General features: G+C 39.9%; 1 protein-coding gene across 1 annotated transcript; it reads left to right on the top strand.

The window, feature by feature from the left end:
* Positions 1 to 740: 740 nt before the first annotated feature.
* LOC5575401 (venom allergen 5) lies at positions 741 to 24,368 on the top strand. Its single transcript, XM_001661871.2, has 3 exons — positions 741 to 880; positions 23,398 to 23,666; positions 23,725 to 24,368. Exons 1-3 carry the CDS (start codon positions 862 to 864, stop codon positions 24,232 to 24,234), a joined length of 798 nt encoding a protein of 265 aa, XP_001661921.1. The 5' UTR covers positions 741 to 861; the 3' UTR covers positions 24,235 to 24,368.
* The last annotated feature ends 306 nt before the right edge of the window (positions 24,369 to 24,674 follow it).

Here is a 24,674-nt window from a genome sequence, read left to right as displayed (position 1 = left end):
ATGGCGTCTTTTAGAAAGTTTTTCAGTAAGCAAATGCGCTTTTTTGGTGTTTCAGTAGTTAAATGAATCTAGTTGAGTGTTTATCATCTTTTTGAAATTTTCATTATTCAAGGTTGGTGTCTTCACAAAAGTTCACATCTGTAAAAGCCACTAGACTATGAGGGACTGTTTACTAAGACCACAACGACCATTCGTCAAGAAAAGCGCATTTACTTATTGAAAAACTTTCTAAAAGGCACACCATAACGCTTGGAAGCATAGTTATAGCGCTACTAATTGAAAGCTCAGAAATGAAGAATTTTTTCCACTGTGCGACGTTGCATTTGAATTGAATGTGCACCGTGGGAGACTTTGCTCCAGTTCATGCAGCAACATACACACGCGTCACTTTTGCTTACACGCCTGGGGGTGGCGCTGGACGGAACTGTCGATCATGTAAACGACGAGCACACAGTCGTTGTGATTTGCATTTATGCACATTATGCGTGCGTGAGGCAGCGGCGGGCGTTGATTGATTGAAGGGGGCCGGTCGGAAGATGCGTGGAGTTACATTGATTCGGGCTAATTGGTCAATGATGGGTGTGGTTGCGGGGGGAGGCGGACCCTAAGCCCTGGATCACTACTAGCGGGGAGGGAAATAATTTCACATTGTTCAATGTGAGGAAAACGCACCGCCCGAATTGCGAGAACTCCTTTACGCGGGACGCTTTTTATTGGCACTATATAATGGGGTGAGTTCTAGTAGGTGGGCATCTTGTTCGGCGCGGGTTCCCCGATGTGGAACACAGTTCAGTGAGATATTTTTAAGCTTGGAAGAGTAAAAATTGTTTGTTTTGACAGTGAAATTCGGAGTTCATCAAAATGTTCGGAGTGGCCAAATGTAAGCAAACTTGGATTCGTCTTTTAATTGCAATCAGAAGCAAACTGATAATGTGACAATAATTTCGTAAAAAAAATAATTCAACTAGTGGAAGTGGAAATTTTCTCATCATACACAGTGACGAACCCATAAGCATATATAAAGCTTAATATTTTCGGTGTATAAAAGAAAATTTTACGACAACCAAGAATATTAAAATAAATTGAACATTTCAATTGAAAACTTTAAATCGAATCATAAGGAATGTGCAAAAAGCTAGCGATATGGCTCCAACAAGTGTCAAAAATATGTTGCATGGATTGATGATACGAAAAATACGATTAATATTTACAACTGAAATTGGTATGGATAAGGAATAAACGAGCTCACCGATTTTTTATTGTGTTTCTTTAACTGTTTGAAGCAGTGATCAACAATTTATGCCTTGCATGAGTTCGGCAAATGATACGAGAAAGATAAATGCTTTTTTTAACAAAAAGAAATGCCGAAAACTGTCAAACTGTAAGTTTTGGTTATAAATTTGTTCGAAACAGAAGAAAATATAGAGTTACAGTAAAAATTGCAACAATTCCGTAGGAAATTGACTAGGTATATTTAGGCTTTTTAATGAAACCCGTACAGTATGTATTAGGGTTTTGGTACCGGGAGTACCGATAACGAAAGTACTGGTAATACCGATCATTTTTTGGTACCGAAATACCGGTACCATTTTTATCTCCGTATATAAAAATGTTAGAAGCACGCTTATTGTTTGCATCTTGTTTCCGTTAAAAACAACATGTTTTGGAACATTAAGGAAAACCTGAGGGAGAAGTGATTGAACGGAAATGATTCATTGGATCATATGGTTACCAACAGGATTTACGAATTATCGATTATTGAATACAAATGACACTGCTGATGGCGAATATTCACAAAGTTTTCTGAACAACTAGGGATACAAATAAAGAAAGGTTAAAGGATATTGAAACATTTAAAGGTGCTTTATAGTACAATGATTGCATGAAATTCGAATTAATTCATGTATTACAAGTCTGTTGAAAGCAAAAAATTTATTGGCATTTCACGATGCAACATGTGCAACAATTCAAGCAACAGCCAGATGAACCTAGAAAGAACTTTCTCCGTGTCTAGATGTTTTGTAATAAAAATATACACACGTATGCAGTTAAACGTGTAACTTTTAACGTGCTTTGCATGGTTAACTTATTCAATTTGAACGATTTTCCGAACCACATTTGCTACAAAACGATCAACTGTGGATGGTTAAAGGATAGATTTGATGTGTTCCATCACGTCAGACAATGAATTTCAACACATATTTCTAGGTACTTCATGAGTTACAGTTAGAAAGGTTTACTCATTATTATTTTAAGCCCATATTTTATTAGTGTCAAAATTCATAAAAATGAAGAATAAGCTTCAACCAACTTGCGTTTATTGTCGACTTCGAAAAATTTACAATTTTTTTGTTCAAAACTGTATGCTTTATATTTATTATGAAAAAAATCTTCCAGTATTGGTATTTCACCGGTACTACCGGTACTGAGAGTGACAATACCGTAGACAAAAAGGGGTCGGTACTAGGGACCCTAGTATGTATTTCATTTCAATATAACTTGGAAAGTTAATGCATTGTGAAGAGTTTGACCATCATTTTTGGATTTAGAGTTCATGAAATTGATGAGTAATCTTATTTAAAAAATAAAATAATATTATTCTTACATAGGTGATCAATGTTACTACATATCATCAAAGTCAAAATGCCATTCCACACGCTTTCAGAACTTTCAAAAGCTTCCTGAAAACAAACTACAATAATTATGCATTAATTCATTTATTTATTCATTTATTTTAACCAATATATTTTATATATTTTAACCAAAATCCCCTTTGAGTGATTTCCTCTCGAAATCTTTCTCGAAGAAGTACAAAACCTCTTTATCTTTTCTTATAACGTTACAAAAAAAAAACAAAACTAAAACTAAAGGCTCATACGGTAGAGCAAAAACCATAACAGAGCCATATACTGCAACATAATGTAGATTTGAGTGTGTATTGATATCTTAAAAAATGGAATTAGGGAGGGGGTTAACTAACCATCATCGTGGTATCCAAACACCATCTTGATATCTGAAAATAAAAAAAAATACAAAAAAACGAGTATCAAACATCATATAAGATCTCAATAAAAAATTGATATAAGAGTTTAAGTATAGGGTTGTACTTGTACCCAATATACCCCGAATAGAAATTGGAATTGAATGACAAAAATTGATTATATTTTTAAATATTTTTTCTCTCTGTTAAACATATCTTGAAAATTGAAATACAATATGATCAATGTCTTCATACAAGATTCCACACTCACACAAATTGGAATCTTTAAACCCTCTACCGGCAGCTTCATTTTTTACTGCAAAATTCAAATTCAAATCGTTATAACTTTTTTGTTTTTCAATACTTTTGCACCATTTTTTCACAAGTTCTCAAAAAACTCTTCTAGTTTTAGGATCTGTGTCGGTATTGATCATTGGTCATCTGGTTTTGAAGATATTCCAAAATTCCTTGGGGGACCGACCCGTAACCAGAACCCCCCGTGGATTTCTCAGGCTACAAAATTTTTATCGCATTCGGATATTCACTCTTCGGAACAATACATTAATGAGTGTATGTTGTAAAAAAAATAAGCAATTTGGTGCTGCTGTCTTTAAGTAATGAGCATTTAGGTTTCTGGAACCACGCTGGTCAATTAAATATCTTACAAACTTCAAAAAACAACATATCGCAATTTTTAGATATCTCCAAGAATTCTTAATTGATTTGTATGATTTTTTCAGAGTAGCTCCTTATTACTTGGTATTATATAGCCCACTTTTTATTTTTTTGATAAATTGATCAAAAACAAAATGGCCGCCAAAGACATTTTATATGAAAAATGTCGGTCCCCCAAAGAACATCGGAATATCTTTAAAACCAGATCACCAATAATTAATATCGACACGGATTCCTAAACTAGAAGAGTTGTTTGAGAACTTGTGAAAAAATGGTGCAAAAATTTTGAAAAATAAAAAAGTAATAACGATTTGAATATTTATTTTGCGGTAAAAATTGAAGCTGCCGGTAGAGGGGTTAATATTGATACGATATAAATGAATGTTGTATGTATGTATGTATGTAGGTAGCCACCACCTTTGCTTGAGTCTTGCTCTGCTTGCGGTTCCACTCAACAGTAAGGTCAACATTTCATTACCAACCTGATTTCAACATAATGCTGTATGAAGGGCCAAAAGGGGGGTGGCGGACCCGTAAGCAGAAACACTTACGCGAAACCCGCGGGAAGTAGAGAATCTCCTTCCAACAGTGTGATCCAACAGATTGAGTATTGGAATTTGCAGTACTTGTCGAGCTTTCCACGGGATGGTTTGTTAATAGAAGGGCGCGTCAAATCGATTACAACTGTTGGAGAGAAAAGTGTTGATCGCTAGCGACTAACATTCTTCCTCCTGACTCCGATTGGCACTCCACTTCATTGTCCAGTTGCAACTTCAATGATGCCCTGATGCTCCCTCCCTTCCCCGTATATTGTCAATGTTATATAGTATAATATAATATGATATAAAAATAATATGATATATGTAAAACATAATAAAATATAATATAATAAAGCATAATATAATACAAAGAAACATTATGTAATATAATATAGTATTTATAATCTGCCAACCCAGTATCCTGAAAATGATTAAAGCTGTAAGTATACGCTGGACAGGGCATTTAGTAATTATTCCATATAACAATAGCGTAAAACCAAAGTTCACGTCACTTTCAGTAACTCCATTTCATTGTACTGTTGCAACTTGAATGATGCATTGGTACTCTTACTTACTTATTTGGCTTTACATCAATTATCTTGATAAAGCCTCGCCAACAATATTTCGCCAATTCCCTCGGTTCATGGCCGCTTCTCTCCATCCTCGACTGTGACCCACGCTCTCCAGGTCCTGGTGTACCTGGTCCATCCACCTAGCTCGCTGCGCCCCACGCCTTCTTGTTCCGACCGGATTCGTGGCGAACACCATCTTTACAGGGTTGTTGTCCGGCATTCTTGCAACATGCCCTGCCCAGCGTATCCTTCCAGCTTTAGCTACCTTCACGATACTGGGTTCGCCGTAGAGTTGAGCGAGCTCGTGGTTCATCCTTCGCCGCCACACGCCGTTCTCCTGCACGCCGCCGAAGATCGTCCTTAGCACTCGGCGTTCGAAAACCCCAAGAGCTTGCAAGTCCTCCTCGAGCATAGTCCACGCCTCATGCCCATAGAGGACTACCGGTCTTATGAGCGTTTTGTACATCGTGCATTTGGTGCGGGGGTGAATCTTTCTTGACCGCAGTTTATTCTGGAGCCCATAGTAGGCACGACTTCCGCTGATGATGCGCCTTCGTATTTCCCGACTAACATTGTTGTCAGCCGTCAGCAAGGATCCAAGGTAGACGAACTCGTCCACCACCTCAAAGGTATCCCCGTCTATCGTAACACTGCTTCCTAGGCGGGCCCTGTCGCGCTCAGTTCCGCCAACCAGCATGTACTTTGTTTTCGACGCATTCACCATTAGCCCGACTCTTGTTGCTTCGCGTTTCAGGCGGGTGAACAAATCTGCCACCGTTTCAAATTTTCTCCCAATAATATCCATGTCGTCCGCGAAGCAAACAAATTGTCCGGATCTCGTAAAAATCGTGCCTCGACTGTTAAGTCCGGCTCTCCGCATGACACCTTCAAGCGCAATATTGAACAACAGGCACGAAAGTCCGTCGCCCTGTCGTAGTCCCCGCCGAGACTCGAACGAACTGGAGTGTTCGCCCGAGATCTTCACGCAGTTTTGCACACCGTCCATCGTTGCTCTGATCAATCTTGTGAGCTTCCCGGGAAAGCTGTTCTCGTCCATGATTTTCCATAGCTCTATGCGGTCGATACTATCGTATGCCGCCTTGAAATCGATGAACAAATGGTGCGTAGGGACCTGGTACTCACGGCATTTCTGGAGGATTTGCCGCACGGAAAAGATCTGGTCCGTTGTCGAGCGGCCGTCGATGAAACCTGCTTGATAACTTCCCACGAACTCGTTTGCTATAGGTGATAGACGACGGAAGAGAATCTGGGATAGCACTTTATAGGCGGCGTTTAGGATGGTGATTGCACGATAGTTTTCACACTCCAGTTTGTCGCCCTTTTTGTAGATAGGGCATATAACGCCTTGCTTCCACTCCTCCGGTAGCTGTTCCGTTTCCCAGATTCTGACTATCAGCCGATGCAGACAAGCGGCCAACCTGTCCGGGCCCATCTTGATGAGTTCGGCTCCGATACCATCCTTGCCAGCGGATTTGTTGTTCTTGAGCTGTTGAATGGCATCCTTAACTTCCCCCATCGTGGGAGCTGGTTGATTTCCGCTGTCCGCTGTGCTGACGTAGCCATCGCCTTCGCTGTCCTGACCTTCTGTGCCTGTGTTCTCTGCGCCATTCAGGTGTTCATCGTAGTGCTGCTTCCACCTTTCGATCACCTCGCGTCCGTCCGTCAAGATGCTCCCATCCTTATCCCGGCACATCTCAGCTCGCGGCACGAAGCCTTTGCGGGATGTGTTGAGCTTCTGATAGAACTTCCGCGTTTCTTGAGAACGGTACAGCAACTCCATCTCTTGGCATTCCACCTCTTCCAGGCGGCGCTTTTTGTCCCGGAATAGGCGGGATTGCTGTTTCCGCTTCAGTCTGTATCGTTCCACGTTTTGCCGCGTACCATGCTGCAGCATTGCAGCCCGCGCTGCATTCTTCTCCTCTAAAACCTCCTGGCACTCCTCGTCGAACCAATCGTTTCTTGAGCTCCGTTCCACATATCCGACAACGCTTTCGGCAGCGTCGTTAATGGCTGCTTTGACTGTCCTCCAGCAGTCCTCAAGAGGGGCCCTATCGAGCTCGCCCTCATCCGGCAACGCTGCCTCAAGATGCTGCGCGTACGCATTGACGACATCCGGTTGTTTCAGCCGCTCGAGATTGTACCGGGGCGGGCGTCGGTACCGTACATTGTTGATGACGGATAGTTTTGGGCGCAGTTTCACCATCACCAGGTAGTGGTCGGAGTCAATGTTGGCGCCACGATAGGTTCTGACGTCGGTTATGTCGGAGAAGTGCCGTCCATCGATCAAAACGTGGTCGATTTGCGATTCTGTCTGCTGAGGTGATCTCCAGGTGTACCGATACGGGAGGCTGTGCTGGAAATAGGTGCTACGAATGGCCATGTTCTTGGAGGCGGCAAAATCTATCAGTCGTAGGCCGTTCTCGTTCGTCAGCCGGTGGGCGCTGAACTTTCCAATCGTCGGTCTGAACTCCTCCTCCTGGCCAACCTGAGCATTCAAATCTCCTATGATGATCTTGACGTCGTGGCTTGGGCAGCGGTCGTACTCGCGTTCGAGCTGCGCGTAAAATGCGTCCTTGTCATCATCAGTGCTTCCGGAGTGTGGGCTATGCACGTTGATTATGCTGAAGTTAAAGAATCGGCCTTTGATTCTTAACTTGCACATTCGTTCATTGATCGGCCACCACCCGATCACGCGCCTTTGCATATCACCCATCACTATGAAAGCTGTTCCCAGCTCGCGTGTGTTGCCGCAGCTCTGGTAGATGGTATGATTACCTCTAAACGTTCGCACCAATGCTCCTGTCCAGCACACCTCCTGCAGCGCTACGATGTCGAAACCGCGGGTCTTCAGTACATCGGAGAGTATGCGAGTACTTCCAATGAAGTTGAGAGATTTGCAGTTCCACGTACCGAGTTTCCAATCGCTAGTCCATTTTCGTCGCTGTGGTCTTTGCCGATTGTTCCGGTCCGTATTCTCTCGTTGACGTTCCTGTGCTGATGTGTTTTTACGGTTGGCTTGCAGGGCCTGACACCAACCCCCTAGATTTCCGGAGGACCATTCCCCCTAAATGTTCGGAGGGCCATAGTGCGCAGTTTAGCTTAGAGTCCTTCTCTGGCACTCGGACGATGATCAGCCGCCCCTGACATGGGAAACAGACGCTGTTGTGAGCCGCTCCTAACGTGGAGTACAGACGCTCCAGGTTTGCAAAAGCAAACCCCCCCTTCCCTGTCAGCATACGACCAAAGTTCCCACCGGGGGTTGGTTACCCGATCTTCCCCAAGGTTACTCGTACCCCGGCCAGTACCACGAGGAGGTAGGGATAGGAGTTGCTGGGCAAGAGGCTAAGGACCGCACAAAGGGGTCTATTTTATTCCTGCAGGTACACGAGGTACCAATGGTACGCCATGCCCAGCCATTTACCGCGCATTGGTACTCTGTCCCTTCTATTATATTGTCAGTATATTACATATGTTATATAGTAAATAGTATTTTAATATGAAATAACTTAATACAATATAATGTAATATCATATATAAAACATAATATATTATAATAAAACAAAATATAATATTATAAAATACACCAACCCCAGTATCCTGAAAATGTCTAGTGTACGCTGGGCAAGGCCAATATTAATAATTCCAAATAACATTCTTGTAAAAACAAACCTCTTTCACTGTTTTGTTTTGATTCTGCGTTCCGTTTTACAGCATTTGTCCGTGTTCAGATTAAATGTGGTCAACCCAACGGGGGTACCCGGTGGAATAAAATAATATAATAAAATATAATGTAACATTTTATAAGATTATACGCCGACCATGGTATACAGACAATTACTAAAGCTATGGAACGCAGTGGAATATGAGGATTGACAAGGCGCAACTGGTTCTGAAGAATGTATTATGTGGCCGAAGATAAAGGATGGCTGCCAAGATCCAAGTAAATTGGCTAAATATTGTGTATGTGATAATAAATCTTCGAGCTGTTTAGTAGAATACCTATAAGTAGATAAAAAACCGAATTTAGTACTATACCATTTAATTCCACTAGAGTTTGTATCCTTTGACAGATACGCGTATTTCGACCTCAACTGTAAGGCCGTCTTCAGTGTCTTGTACTAGACTCGACTTGAAGAAAACCATCGTATGCACACATTATATATTAACACTAGGTATAAACGTATTTCCCTACCCATTATTTTTTTTAACTTAAAATTTATGAGCTTTAGGTACATTCCATCCCTCTTTTGTTGAAACTTTAAATGCTGAAAGGTACATCACGGAAACGATTAGTAGGTACCAAGTTGAATAGCCATGTATTGCCGTTGCCGTTGTCTCTGTTGAGTAGCGTCGTAGGTACCTGTTTGCAAATTTCCAGACTCTCCGCCACATCCAGTTTCCAAGGAGAAGAAACATTTCTCAAAATTTTGATATCGGCCGTCGTAATTGTATGTCCTTCTGAAAAGATATGTTCTGCCACCTTAGATTTGAAATCGTATGTCATCCCCTTGTCTATCGTCTTCTGAGCTTTTCCTATTTCCGCTAAGTGTTCCTTGAATCTAACCTCGAGAGACCGCTTTGTTTGACCAACGTAGACCTTGCTGCAGTGGGAACAGCTGATTTTGTAAACACCAGCCTTGTTTAGTGTGTTTACCGGATCCTTGGTAGAGCCTAACGAAGTTCTAAGTTGGTTGTCTCTGCTGGAAAATACCAAATCGATTCCGAAATTCCTTAGCTTTGGGCGGAGCTGTTTGCTGATGTGTACGTCGTATGGGATGGAGACTCTCTTCATGGGTTCGGTGATAGGGGTTAGTGTCGTCAAAGCATTCCGAATTCGCTGTCTTTCCTTTTTGTCGATGATAGCTTTTATCGTCCTTTCCTTGTATCCGTTGATCCTTGCCGTCTCGTAGATATATTCCAGTTCCTTGGTCTTTCCGTGTTCGCTGAGGGGTAGAGTCTGCATCCTGTGGATCATGTGGTGAAACGCTGCCATCTTATGCTGGAACGAATGATTCGATGTGTAAGGGATAACTCGCTGGGTGTTTGTAGGCTTCCTGTAGATTTCGAAATTGTAAGTTGAACTTTCTTCCCTGATGACAAGTAGATCCAAAAATGATAGTTTTCCATCCTTCTCCTCCTCGTGGGTGAACTTGATATCCTTGTGTACGCTGTTGATTGTATCCAAAATTTTAGCCAGATCGTTCCGCTTGATAACGCTGAAAATGTCGTCGACATATCTCCACCATTTATCCGGTAATACTCCTTGTTTCTTTAAATTTTCCTCAAAATTCGCCATGAATAGTTCGCACAAAAACGGGGAGAGAGGGTTTCCCATGGGGGCTCCTGTCGTCTGTTTGTAGAAATTTCCTCGAAATTGAAAGTAGTTTTCGTCCATGCACAATCTTGCCAACCTCATGTATGTCCTGACTTTTCCTTTCCATGCTGCATCCGTCCTTTGGGGTAATAACCAGTCCTCGAGAAGATTTAGGGAATCCTTTACTGGAACGCTGGGGAAAAGAGCCGCTACGTCGAAAGAAACCATCGTCTCGTCATCCTCGATGTGTCCTGACTCTAATAGTTTCTGGGAGAACTCCTGGGTGTTTTTAACTGACCTAGTGGGGAATGGATTCGGCATACTCTGGAATTCCTTGACTAACCATTTCGCCAGTTTATGAGTGGGGGATCCGTCGGCCGAGATGATTTCTCGCATTTCCTTTCCTGGTTTGTGAATCTTCGGTAGTCCTTTAATCCGTGGAAGAATGGGGTTTGACTCTTTCAAACGAGCCTCGCCAATAATTGCCTTGCAGTCCTTCAGGGTTTTGTCCGTGAGCTTGATGAGTCCGGGTAGTGGATCCACTCTCAAATGTCGGTAGGGGCCTTCGTTGATCTTTTTCGCCACTTGTTCGTCGTAATCCGTCTTGTCTTAAAATTGGCTCAGGAATATCCGGAAGGATTCCCATTATTCCTGACCAAGGTTAAACGAGCGGAAGAATGCGAAGCCGACAGGAAGAACAGGCTACATCGGAAAAAACTAGCCTCCATGCGATCCAAGACGACGGAAGTTAGCTGCGTTCCTGCTCCGATTATAGAACCCATTGAAGATTTCGTAGTTAACCGTTCGACGCAGCAGTTCACAGTAGAGCAATTGACACACCTCAACAAGGGATTAGGATATGCGGTGACTACGAAGCCTGATGTGGAGAAAATAATCATAGACATGGAAACAGCAATCATCCAAAACGTACCAATAAAGGACCAGAACACAACGAGGAACATCGTAGCAAAGGCCATTACAACAGGACAACGAAGCAAGGCAGACAAGGACGAGACGAGGATCGTGAAAGAACTCAAGGATAAACCAGTATTCTACATCAAGGCGGATAAAGGCAACGCAGTCGTCATCATGGACAAGACGGATTACGACGAACAAATGGCGAAAAAGATCAACGAAGGCCCCTACCGACATTTGAGAGTGGATCCACTACCCGGACTCATCAAGCTCACGGACAAAACCCTGAAGGACTGCAAGGCAATTATTGGCGAGGCTCGTTTGAAAGAGTCAAACCCCATTCTTCCACGGATTAAAGGACTACCGAAGATTCACAAACCAGGAAAGGAAATGCGAGAAATCATCTCGGCCGACGGATCCCCCACTCATAAACTGGCGAAATGGTTAGTCAAGGAATTCCAGAGTATGCCGAATCCATTCCCCACTAGGTCAGTTAAAAACACCCAGGAGTTCTCCCAGAAACTATTAGAGTCAGGACACATCGAGGATGACGAGATGATGGTTTCTTTCGACGTAGCGGCTCTTTTCCCCAGCGTTCCAGTAAAGGATTCCCTAAATCTTCTCGAGGACTGGTTATTACCCCAAAGGACGGATGCAGCATGGAAAGGAAAAGTCAGGACATACATGAGGTTGGCAAGATTGTGCATGGACGAAAACTACTTTCAATTTCGAGGAAATTTCTACAAACAGACGAAAGGAGCCCCCATGGGAAACCCTCTCTCCCCGTTTTTGTGCGAACTATTCATGGCGAATTTTGAGGAAAATTTAAAGAAACAAGGAGTATTACCGGATAAATGGTGGAGATATGTCGACGACATTTTCAGCGTTATCAAGCGGAACGATCTGGCTAAAATTTTGGATACAATCAACAGCGTACACAAGGATATCAAGTTCACCCACGAGGAGGAGAAGGATGGAAAACTATCATTTTTGGATCTACTTGTCATCAGGGAAGAAAGTTCAACTTACAATTTCGAAATCTACAGGAAGCCTACAAACACCCAGCGAGTTATCCCTTACACATCGAATCATTCGTTCCAGCATAAGATGGCAGCGTTTCACCACATGATCCACAGGATGCAGACTCTACCCCTCAGCGAACACGGAAAGACCAAGGAACTGGAATATATCTACGAGACGGCAAGCATCAACGGATACAAGGAAAGGACGATAAAAGCTATCATCGACAAAAAGGAAAGACAGCGAATTCGGAATGCTTTGACGACACTAACCCCTATCACCGAACCCATGAAGAGAGTCTCCATCCCATACGACGTACACATCAGCAAACAGCTCCGCCCAAAGCTAAGGAATTTCGGAATCGATTTGGTATTTTCCAGCAGAGACAACCAACTTAGAACTTCGTTAGGCTCTACCAAGGATCCGGTAAACACACTAAACAAGGCTGGTGTTTACAAAATCAGCTGTTCCCACTGCAGCAAGGTCTACGTTGGTCAAACAAAGCGGTCTCTCGAGGTTAGATTCAAGGAACACTTAGCGGAAATAGGAAAAGCTCAGAAGACGATAGACAAGGGGATGACATACGATTTCAAATCTAAGGTGGCAGAACATATCTTTTCAGAAGGACATACAATTACGACGGCCGATATTAAAATTTTGAGAAATGTTTCTTCTCCTTGGAAACTGGATGTGGCGGAGAGTCTGGAAATTTGCAAACAGGTACCTACGACGCTACTCAACAGAGACAACGGCAACGGCAATACATGGCTATTCAACTTGGTACCTACTAATCGTTTCCGTGATGTACCTTTCAGCATTTAAAGTTTCAACAAAAGAGGGATGGAATGTACCTAAAGCTCATAAATTTTAAGTTAAAAAAAATAATGGGTAGGGAAATACGTTTATACCTAGTGTTAATATATAATGTGTGCATACGATGGTTTTCTTCAAGTCGAGTCTAGTACAAGACACTGAAGACGGCCTTACAGTTGAGGTCGAAATACGCGTATCTGTCAAAGGATACAAACTCTAGTGGAATTAAATGGTATAGTACTAAATTCGGTTTTTTATCTACTTATTGTGTATGTGGTTTTATATGGATAATGATGCAAAACTAAGTCAATAATAATTTTAAAAAATTATATTAACTAAAAACATAACTAATTATGAAAAAAATACCAAATCAACCGAAAATAAATAATAGTAAATTTTGATATAATATAGTATATCGCGTCCAACGTGTCCATACAACACGTGAGTTTGAACGGCTATTTAAATTCCACATTCTGTTTTATTAAAGACATTTATACAAACTCCTTCCAACGTGGTGATCCTATACTATGAATGTTGAAATTGAGAATACTTGAGAATATCATTGTAATTCAAATGGTATAAATATTATTATTTTGTTTATGGTGTATAAAAGTGTACCTTTTCATTAAAAAAAAAGTTCATATATCTACGCATAAGCCTGAAAATCTTTCTTCTCCATATGCTCCTGAAACAGAAGTATTGTGAAATCTGGATATTTTAAACTTTATAAAACAAACATTATATGTAATATAGATATGTGGCATCGTTCCAAATTACGAATCGCTAACACTGATCTATTTTGCCCCATTCCTCCCTTACGTAATATATTTTGTTCTGATTGTAGTGCCACCGTAAATTGTATACGATGCTTATATGAACTAATCTACGATGACGTCAAGCTGCAACTTCCAGCGGGAAGAAAACCTTTACTGCGGGCCGTGTTTACAAAAAATGAACGATCCACTCAATGTTCATCCTGTGAACATTCCTTCACAGGATGTTGGCCCGCATTTAGAGTGGAAAAGAAAATGAGAATCGCTAATACAAGAGGACCGTGGGTAAGTCCATATGTATTCTACGCCTCTCCGGCCGACAAGGTACCTAAACATACAAAAATGCTGAAAGAATGAAAGCGATATTAGCTTCCCACCACCATCAAACCGACAAAACAGAGAGCATCACATTGCAGCAACTACCTACATGCCCTACATGCATCAGCTCTGCAAAAGAAAAAAGATATTCAGACGAGCAAACTATCACGCACACCAATTGATTTTCTGTTTATCTACGTTTTAGCGAAAAATTAATGACGCTGATGATGATGATTATGGTGATGTGCAGGCGCAATCGTTGCGGGGGTTTGTCGATATTATACTAGTCATTTGTAATTTTGCGACACGCTTTGGAGATGTGCCCGCTAATACGTAAAAAAAATATGAAAATATACTTAGCTTCGGGCCTTCTATGAATTGACTGCCGTGCCATAAGCACTCCAATTCCTCATCTCCTAGACGCCAGGTACAGGTTTCGTAATCACGCTGCATTCATCGTGATTTCCACATACTGATACTTCACGCATACCCCCTAATCACTTCTTCCGTCATCTCTCAACCCAAACGGCGCAATATCTATGGATGATGAAGATGATGATGATCTCGCCACTGCACACATACTACAACCGTCACAACAAATAGCTTATATCCGCGGATGTTTTTTTCACTCTCACTAACAGCGCTCTGACGCCTTCAACCTCAATTTTTTCTCAACTTTGTTTATCACTTTTCCACATTTTAATCACGTTTATCCACACAAATTCGGTTATTTTCAAAACTTTTCATCTTTTTTACTGCTATCCAACTATGTTACACTATTCACAATCATACAATTAAACTTCATCAAAGCGAAAAAAATTGCTTTGAGGAACAACACGCACACACGACTTGATAGGTTGAGAGAACAAACCGAACTGTGACGATATAAATGACTGTTACACAAATAATGATTTGATATCAGTCGTGAAAAAGAGCAAATAAAATTTCTACTACCTGGTATATTCTTAAACCAAGGAAGTGACTGACCTTAGGACAAATTGAATAAGACCATCTTCCTTTATCGCTAGAATTCCATGTGTTAGATATGAATATTCCAATTTACAGTCACCCCACAGTTATGGATCAGCTAAGGATCATATTTTAGAATAAAATATGATTACAAATCATGGTGACCTTGTACAAAACAAAATTACCCGCCTGGCTATGCCGAATATAGTTGTTTTCGAGAAAACACATTAAAAATCTCGATTATTTACGAGGAAGTGTCGATTTCGATAGAAATTTCAAACGTTGTCCATCCCACAGATGTGGATCAGTGGAACAGGAGGGTCCTTATTATGGATCAAATCGACTCATATTATGGATCAGAACACTATAAAAGCAATTTATCTGTGAAGTAAACGAATGGTGTGTTAGTGATAGTATACGTTCCGGCGTTTCTTTCGGAATCGTCTTATTGTTGATTCATAACTGTGGTACGGGTTTCAATGCCCCACAGTTATGAATCAACGATTCTATGAATACGGATAACATTTTATTTCATACGAACGAATAAAATATGCTAGAAGATGTTATGATTGATTGCAATGCTGTACAGATTTATGGTTCACGTAGATAAAATATGTTCTGCGTAATTGCAGCTCTATTGGATGAGATATTCTCCGTTTAAGCCAACTTTGATCCATATCTGTGTGCTATCCATAACTGTGGGGTGACTGTAGTTTGAGTTCAAACCATATGAGCGGTTCCACGAAAAATCGGTAAACGATGAAACTCGACTACCTTGGATTCAAATGGAATTTTGCACATAGTTCCGATATGATAGAATAAGTTTTTTCGACTGGAGAGAACATTTAAAATCAAGAGTAACTTCTGATAAGGGCGTAAGTATTTTTAGCATCACCATTTAAAAAAAAAATTACCTCGTAAACCGTTTGTTATAGAGAAATAGTGTCTGAGGAGGGATGGTAGACAATCAAATAGGCTTTGTAAAAAAATATACACTGAAAAAAAAATACTTTTATTTTCATGAAAAAATCGAAATTAAACCTTAAAACACAAATTGCAAAAAATAGGTATCTTCGATTTTTTTTCAAATTTTTTGTGTAAAATTTCAATGTAAAACCAGATGTTTTAAGCACAGTTTCAACATGGTGCAATCTAAAATAAAAAAGTTTTTCTAAGAGCAACTTTTGGTGCATTTCTGAAAATTCAATTTCTGGCCATAGGAAAGACGTTTTGATGCTGTAATATGATTCTTCATCCAAAAACAATTCAAAATGCTTACAACAATGATCTTCCTTAAACTAGCCGTTTTCTAGATATTTAGGATTCAATTATATTAATATCATAAAACTTAAGAAAATACGCCCGTTTCATAAGTTACTCCAGATGCTCCACCAACAATGTTATGTTTATCTCTTTCCACATTAATATCCCATGTTTTAAGGGCAGTTTCAACATGGTGCTATTTAAAATAAAAAACATATTCTATGGGCAACTTTTGGTGTGTTTCTGAAAATTCAATTTCTGGTTATAGAAAAGGCGTTTTGATGCTGCAATATGATTTTTTATAAAAAAAAAAAAAAAAAAATCAAAATTCTAATATCAATGATCTTTCTATAAGTTACCGCTTCAAGATATTTGGGATTGAATTATATTAATATCATAAAACTTAAGAAAATACGCCCGTTTCTTACATTATTCCAGATGCTCCATCAACAATGTTACGTTAATCTCTTCCCACATTAATTTCCCATCTACTTTCTCTTTGACATTTAGACGGTTGGATGAACTGTTCGAAAAATACAGGATGATTGTTGGAATATTGTTGAGAATTAATATAAGTATTACCACAGACAAACAGACGTAACACTGGATAAATTCCCATCGCCCACGAATTTAACGATCAGTTTAAAATACAACAGTTGTCAAGTTCACAACCAGAGCCGCGCGCGTCGCTTTCCTTCGTGTTTGACATTTCACACTACCGCCACCTGTTGGACATGTGGCACAAAAAGTTATTCCGTTCAATAAGCTCACTAGATGGTGGTAGTATTTGTGGTCGAAAGAATTTTGTGAAAAATGTTCTAGGTGTTATTTCTGTTTGTCTGTGGTATTACGATGGAAGATGATGATATGAATGATGTTAAAGAAGGGAAGAAGGAAAAACGCCTTTGAACTTCTTAACCTTATTTATTTATTCTCACGATTATTGTACATAATTTTAATATTTTTATTTGTTTTAATATATATTGGTATAAAACAGATTTTAAATGTCAACTTATTTGATTATGTTTTTACTTTTCTATAAACATTATAATAACTTACTGCCTGCAGGATGCAGGATCGCACTTTTATTTACATTCTCGCACTTATGAAAACTGACTGCGCAGTCCAGTGGTGAACGAAATACCCAATAATGTGGTAAGAGATTAACGTAACATTGTTGATGGAGCATCTGAAATAATGCAAGAAACGGGCGTATTTTCTTAAGTTTTATGATATTAATATAATTCAATCCTAAATATCTTGAAGCGGTTACTTATAGGAAGATCATTGATATTAGAATTTTGAATTGTTTTTGGATAAAGAATCATATTGCAGCATCACAACGCCTTTTTTATAATCAGGAATTGAATTTTCAGAAATGCACCAAAAGTTGCCCATAGAAAAAAAAAATATTTTAAATTGCACCATGTTGAAACTGCCCTTAAAACATGGGATATTAATGTGGAAAGAGATAAACGTAACATTGTTGGTGGAGCATCTGGAGTAACTTATGAAACGGGCGTATTTTCTTAAGTTGTATGATATTAATATAATTGAATCCTAAATATCTAGAAAACGGCTAGTTTTAGGAAGATCATTGTTGTTAGCATTTTGAATTGTTTTTGAATGAAGAATCATATTACAGCATCAAAATCACCATCCTAAACGCCGCCTATAAAGTGCTATCCCAGATTCTCTTCCGTCGTCTATCACCTATAGCAAACGAGTTCGTGGGAAGTTATCAAGCAGGTTTCATCGACGGCCGCTCGACAACGGACCAGATCTTTTCCGTGCGGCAAATCCTCCAGAAATGCCGTGAGTACCAGGTCCCTACGCACCATTTGTTCATCGATTTCAAGGCGGCATACGATAGTATCGACCGCATAGAGCTATGGAAAATCATGGACGAGAACAGCTTTCCCGGGAAGCTCACAAGATTGATCAGAGCAACGATGGACGGTGTGCAAAACTGCGTGAAGATCTCGGGCGAACACTCCAGTTCGTTCGAGTCTCGGCGGGGACTACGACAGGGCGACGGACTTTCGTGCCTGTTGTTCAATATTGCGCTTGAAGGTGTCATGCGGAGAGCCGGACTTAACAGTCGAGGCACAATTTTCACGAAACGGTGGCAGATTTGTTCACCCGCCTGAAACGCGAAGCAACAAGAGTCGGGCTAATGGTGAATGCGTCGAAAACAAAGTACATGCTGGTTGGCGGAACTGAGCGCGACAGGGCCCGCCTAGGAAGCAGTGTTACGATAGACGGGGATACCTTCGAGGTGGTGGACGAGTTCGTCTACCTCGGATCCTTGTTGACGGCTGACAACAATGTTAGTCGGGAAATACGAAGGCGCATCATCAGCGGAAGTCGTGCCTACTATGGGCTCCAGAAGAAACTGCGGTCAAGAAAGATTCACCCCCGCACCAAATGCACGATGTACAAAACGCTCATAAGACCGGTAGTCCTCTATGGGCATGAGGCGTGGACTATGCTCGAGGAGGACTTGCAAGCTCTTGGGGTTTTCGAACGCCGAGTGCTAAGGACGATCTTCGGCGGCGTGCAGGAGAACGGCGTGTGGCGGCGAAGGATGAACCACGAGCTCGCTCAACTCTACGGCGAACCCAGTATCGTGAAGGTAGCTAAAGCTGGAAGGATACGCTGGGCAGGGCATGTTGCAAGAATGCCGGACAACAACCCTGTAAAGATGGTGTTCGCCACGAATCCGGTCGGAACAAGAAGGCGTGGGGCGCAGCGAGCTAGGTGGATTGACCAGGTACACCAGAACCTGGAGAGCGTGGGTCACAGTCGAGGATGGAGAGAAGCGGCCATGAACCGAGGGAATTGGCGAAATATTGTTGGCGAGGCTTTATCAAGATAATTGATGTAAAGCCAAATAAGTAAGTAAGTATTACAGCATCAAAACGTCTATTCTACGGCCAGAAATTGAATTTTCAGAAATGCACCAAAAGTTGCTCTTAGAAAAACTTTTTTATTTTAAATTGCACCATGTTGAAACTGTGCTTAAAACATCTGGTCTTACATTGAAATTTTACAGAAAAAAATTGAAAAAAATCAAAGATACCTATTTTTTGCAATTTGTGTTTTAAGGTTTAATTTCGATTTTTTCATGAAAATTAAAGTATTTTTTTTCAGTGTATATTTTTTTACAAAGCCTAATTGATTGTCTACCATCCCTCCTCAGACACTATTTCTCTATAACAAACGGTTTCCGAGGTACAATTTTTTTAAATGGTGGTGCCAAAATACATACGCCCTTATCAGAAGTTACTCTCGATTCTAAACGATCCCCAATTATATGAGATAATTTTCGTCTCATATACTTAATACATCTGCGCAGTTTCATCCAAATCGGAATGGTACATGTCAGATTTCAGCATTTTATGGACGATTTCGCGTGGAACCGCTCATATACCAAGATATTGATACTCATCAACTTGTTCAAGTTCAATTCCATTAAGGTACAAGTTAATAGTTATATTAGAATGTTTTCTTGAAAATATGATGTATTTAGTTTTTTGAACTGAAAATGAATATCCATTCTCATGAGCCCATGAATCAATATTATTCAAAGCACATTGCATAAAATGTCTAATAACTTCTCTATTTTTGACGCTAATAGAAATAACATTATCATCGGCAAAGTGAATCAATTAACAGCCATTTGGAATAATTGATGCAATATCCCTGGTGAACAAGTTGTATAAAAATGGCCTCAAACTAGATCCTTGAGGAAGTCCAAAAAAAAACTATATCTTGATATCCATTGCGAAAAAAAATTAATGATTTTAAAAGAAAATAAATTGTTAATGAAATTGGCTATCAATTTTTGGAAGTTTTAGATGATTCATTTTTTCGAAAAGTAATTCAATAAGTACAGAATCATAGGCTCCAGAAACATCAAGAAAAGTGGAAACTACATCCTGTTTTTATTGAAAGATAATTGAATTTGTGAAGCCAAAAGTGAAGCACAGTCATGAGTACCACGACCTCTTCTAAATCCAAATTGAGAAGATGAAAAAATGTTATTGTTCTCTGCCCATAATTTGAGACGATTTGATATCATTCTTTCTAAAAGTTTTCGTAAACATGACAACAAACTTATCGGTCTCCTACTATCAGCTTATGAAGGATCTCTACCAGATTTAAGAATACTGACGACCTTGATGAAACGCCATTCGTAGGGAATTATATTTTGAGATAAGAAATCATTATACAGTTAAAAAGACACTGACACGTAAATAAGTTTAACAGTTAACTCTCCTTTATTCAATATTGAAGGGACCATCGAGTTAGGGAGGTATCGAGTTATGGAAAACAAAACCAGTGCAACTGCGATCCAAGGGGCCATCGAGGTAGCCATGAAAACCAACTTTTACTATGGTTCTCTAACTCGATATCGAGATACGGAATATCGAGTATGGGAGAGTTAACTGTATATTGAAAGTAATTGAAGTTTTCCTTCATCAAATAAATATTTCAAAATAATATATTTAATGTTATCAATTTCTGGAGCTGTGTTTTTAGTAATTGATAATGTCAAATTAAATTCAGCTAATGAAAGTGGATAACAAAGTTCAAGAAAATGATTTTGACATCTATTTTTAAACTTTATGGATTTAGGAACAAAATCAGGGTAAATTTTTGATGCAAACTCCTCTATCCATTTTGTCTGAATATTTCAAAGCAGTAGGAACAGGGGCCCAGATAGCCGTAGCGGTAAACGCGCAACTATTCAGCATGACCATGCTGAGGGTCGTGGGTTCGAATCCCACTGGTCGAGGATCTTTTCGTAAAGGAAATTTTCTCGATTCTCAGGGCATAGAGTATCTTCGTACCTGCCACACGATATACACATGCAAAAATGGTCAATTGGCATATAAAGCTCTCAGTTAATAACTGTGGAAGTGCTCATAAGAACACTAAGCTGAGAAGCAGGCTTTGTCCCAGTTGGGACGTAACGCCAGAAAAAAAAAGGAACAGTTGAATCATAGTTTCTTAAATTTCTTGCATCTGACCACAAAGTAGATAATGATGTGTCCTGATCAAGATTTTGAACAACATTTTTCCAATATTTTTTTTTCTTGGATCATGTTAGTCGAATGAACAATGCTTCAGCTTTACAATTTAAAAAAAAAATAATGATTTCTGGAGTCTGATCTGCGAAATTTTTCAAAAGCATCTGATTTTGTTTTCAGAGCAATGGAACATTCATTATCTCACCACAAATATGGACGCTTTTTTTTTATTATGACCCACCAATTTTTTGGTTTGAGATTTACGCAAGCAATCAATTAGTAATTTTTAAAAATAAGAGGAATCTTAGAAATATCTGTGAAATTACACATGAAGAAATGATCAGAGGATTCCATAAAACAAACACATGACAGAAAACTTAAAAAAAAACTTCTTTGGCAATAATTCCTAGGCATACATTAGCTACAATTCTTTGATTAATTTATGATGGAACACCTATAAAGCTTACTTGGTAATGTCTTGGAGGAACTCCTGGAGAAATTTTGAATTGATTTTTATCAAGGAATCCTTCGAGATCCGTAGAGTGATTACTGAAGGAATCTATGTAAGCATTCTTAGAGTTATTGCCAGTCTTTTAAGCATCCCGAAGCTATATTGAGGTAACATCTAAAGGGATTCTTGCAAGAAATTTCGAGTTCATGGAGAAATCCGTGTATGTTTTCCAGGATAAATCTCTGAAGAATCTCTGGAACGTTCCGAGTTTAGTTGGTAGAAAAACTCCTGAAGTCTCTAGAGAAATACATAGAAGAATTATTGAATGAATTTCTGGATGAATTTCTGTAGGAATGCCTATAAGAATTCCTAAAGCAAGACTGAATTATTTTGTAAAACATATGTTTTGTACATATGTAATCGGCAGCTGATCGGTATATGGGGAGCCGCCGATACCTCAATCGGTGTCGGCGTGACGTAAAATGGATCGACGCCTCCAAGTTTTTTGAAAAAGTGAAATTTTTAGACACTGCACTATACATTAACAAAGTTTTTGTGTTTAAAAACATAGGATGTTGAACGGAAAAGCCGATAAAACGGGAGTGCATGGTAAAGTAAGGTGGGGCAAAAGTTCGACCTTAGTGGTATTATCAAAGTTTCCAAGAAAACAAAAGAAAATCTAGGAAAACAAAAGAAATGAAACAAATCAAATAACATACAGTGAACTTTCGAAATATTGGCTAAAATTTTGCTGAACAAACTTGTGTCAAAATATTTACCCATTTTTAGTTATAATAGTTTCAAAACTGATTGTCTTTGCCCCACCGGTGGGGCAAAAGTTCTATCTAGTGTGGGGCAAAAGTTCGCTGGCTAAAACACAAAATATCGATCTTTTTATGATAGACATACTTTGTACCAGCCGCAAACTTATGTTTGCCGAAAAATACACACTAAATTTTTAGCAAAAAAATTGCCCATAACAGGGTTGATTGTGATATACCCAAAAATAGTAGTTTTTCACAAAACAAAGTGGAAATATAAAATTTTGGTAACTTTTTTCGCACGATCAGGCAAATTTTGCTAATTTTGAAGATTATATGTGGATTTCAGACAATTTGCATATTTTTCCCTGAGTTTATACATTTGTCGAACTTTTGCCCCGCTGATTCGAATTTTTGCCCCACTATGGGCCAAAAATTGTTTCCAAGAATTTATGCAAAAACTAATACACTTCAAAGCATCCTTATGATAGGCCTAGAAGCGCCCTTACATCAAATATTGAAAAAGATTTTATCTTCATTTTGTTCCACGCATCGAAAGTTTGACCAAAAATTACAATATTCACGTTGAAAAACAACAAATAGCCATAACTTTTCCAAATCTCAATAAATTTTTATATTTGAAGCGAAAGTCTCTTACTTGAATAGCATTCCAACCACCACAACATTTATACATTTTGCTTTGAATTGAGCTAGAAATCTTAAAAAAAAACTCTTGCCCCACATTACTCTACTGTCATTTTGTACGGGGCGTTTCATGGCCTTGTTGAACAGATTGCAGTACCACTCGTAAAAACAAAATTTCCATGATCCCGATTTTTTTTTTAATTTAATAAAACAAATTTTACGTTGAGTCTTTCGTGCACTATCAATATTAAATCCTTATGGTTTTTCTTTAAGTATCTGCTGCAAATGACATCTATAAATGACTTCATGAGAACCCTCTTTATTTTCCCCAGTTTGGATTTGGCCATTGCTGGTCATGGCCTCGCTCAAACGAGCCTACACGGCCGACTATTGTGACTCGAAGATCTGCTTCGGAGGAGTGCCAAACATCGGATGCAACAACGATGGCAAACTGAGCAAGTCCTGCCCGAAGGATGCCAAGATCATCGAAATGACGGACGAGCTGAAGAAGTTGATCCTGGACACTCATAACAACTACCGTAGCACGTTGGCCACCGGAGGAGTGAAATGGTTGCCCAAGGCCGCCGCTATGCCCACTTTGGTAAGTTTTGACATTCTACGATTACCTTATGATTATTAACAGCATTTTTTCCGATCAGACTTGGGACGATGACCTGGCCGCCACGGCTCAGATGAATGCGAACCGTTGCGAACGAGGACACGACAAGTGTCACAACACACAGGATTATCTGAACTCCGGTCAGAACTTGAACTACATTGCGACCAGTGCCGATACGATCGACGTCAAGGATCAAGTTCCGAAATTGATCAGCAGCTGGTGGGATGAACGTCACGACGTCAACAAGAACATGGTCAACACCATGTACGATCCGGGCAAGAGTGTGATGGTGTTCCACTTTGCCGTTTTGGGCAGCGATAAGGTCAACAAGGTTGGATGCGGTATTGCTCAGTGGACCAACGAGAACGCCTGGCTGCAGATGTACTTGGTCTGCAATTACTCGTTCAACGACTTCATCGGCATTCCCATCTACGTCAAGGGTGCTCCGTGCTCCAAGTGTACGACGGGATGCAACCCAAAGTATGCCGGTCTGTGCAATGAAGACGAACCAGTTCCACAGTTGATTGATTACCCGGCTCCGCAGGCATAAGCAGAAGCAGCCGGACAGAACAGCATTTTAGTACTAGAACTAGATTTCCAAGTTATCAGCATGCCAAAAAAGAGACCACTGACCCGACACGTGGTAGCAATGTAAAGAAATACAGTAATTTCGGTGATTGGGAAGTTCGGATGATTAGTTTTTAATGAAAGAAACACCGCGCAAAATTCTGAAGATATGGTAATCGTTCACCCAAGAAAGCAACTCATCCTTCATCATTAATTAATTTTCCATAAAGAACAATAAATCGCGCTCGATTTGGCATTTGCGAAAACTTCCTCCACTTGAAATTGGTTGGAGCAGTTGATTTTGGCACTCATTATAAAACTTTTCTGATATTCCATTGAAAAGGAGCATCCGGTTAATTACCATTCTTCCATAAGGCAAGAACTCGAAAGCCGTAAATAAACAGGCTGAATTTTTATTTTCCG

Source organism: Aedes aegypti, chromosome 3 (genome assembly GCF_002204515.2).
Source record: "Aedes aegypti strain LVP_AGWG chromosome 3, AaegL5.0 Primary Assembly, whole genome shotgun sequence".
NCBI classification, from domain to species: Eukaryota; Metazoa; Arthropoda; class Insecta; order Diptera; family Culicidae; genus Aedes; species Aedes aegypti.
Note: the sequence above shows the minus strand (reverse complement) of the source record. Positions and strands in the feature narration are given on the sequence as shown.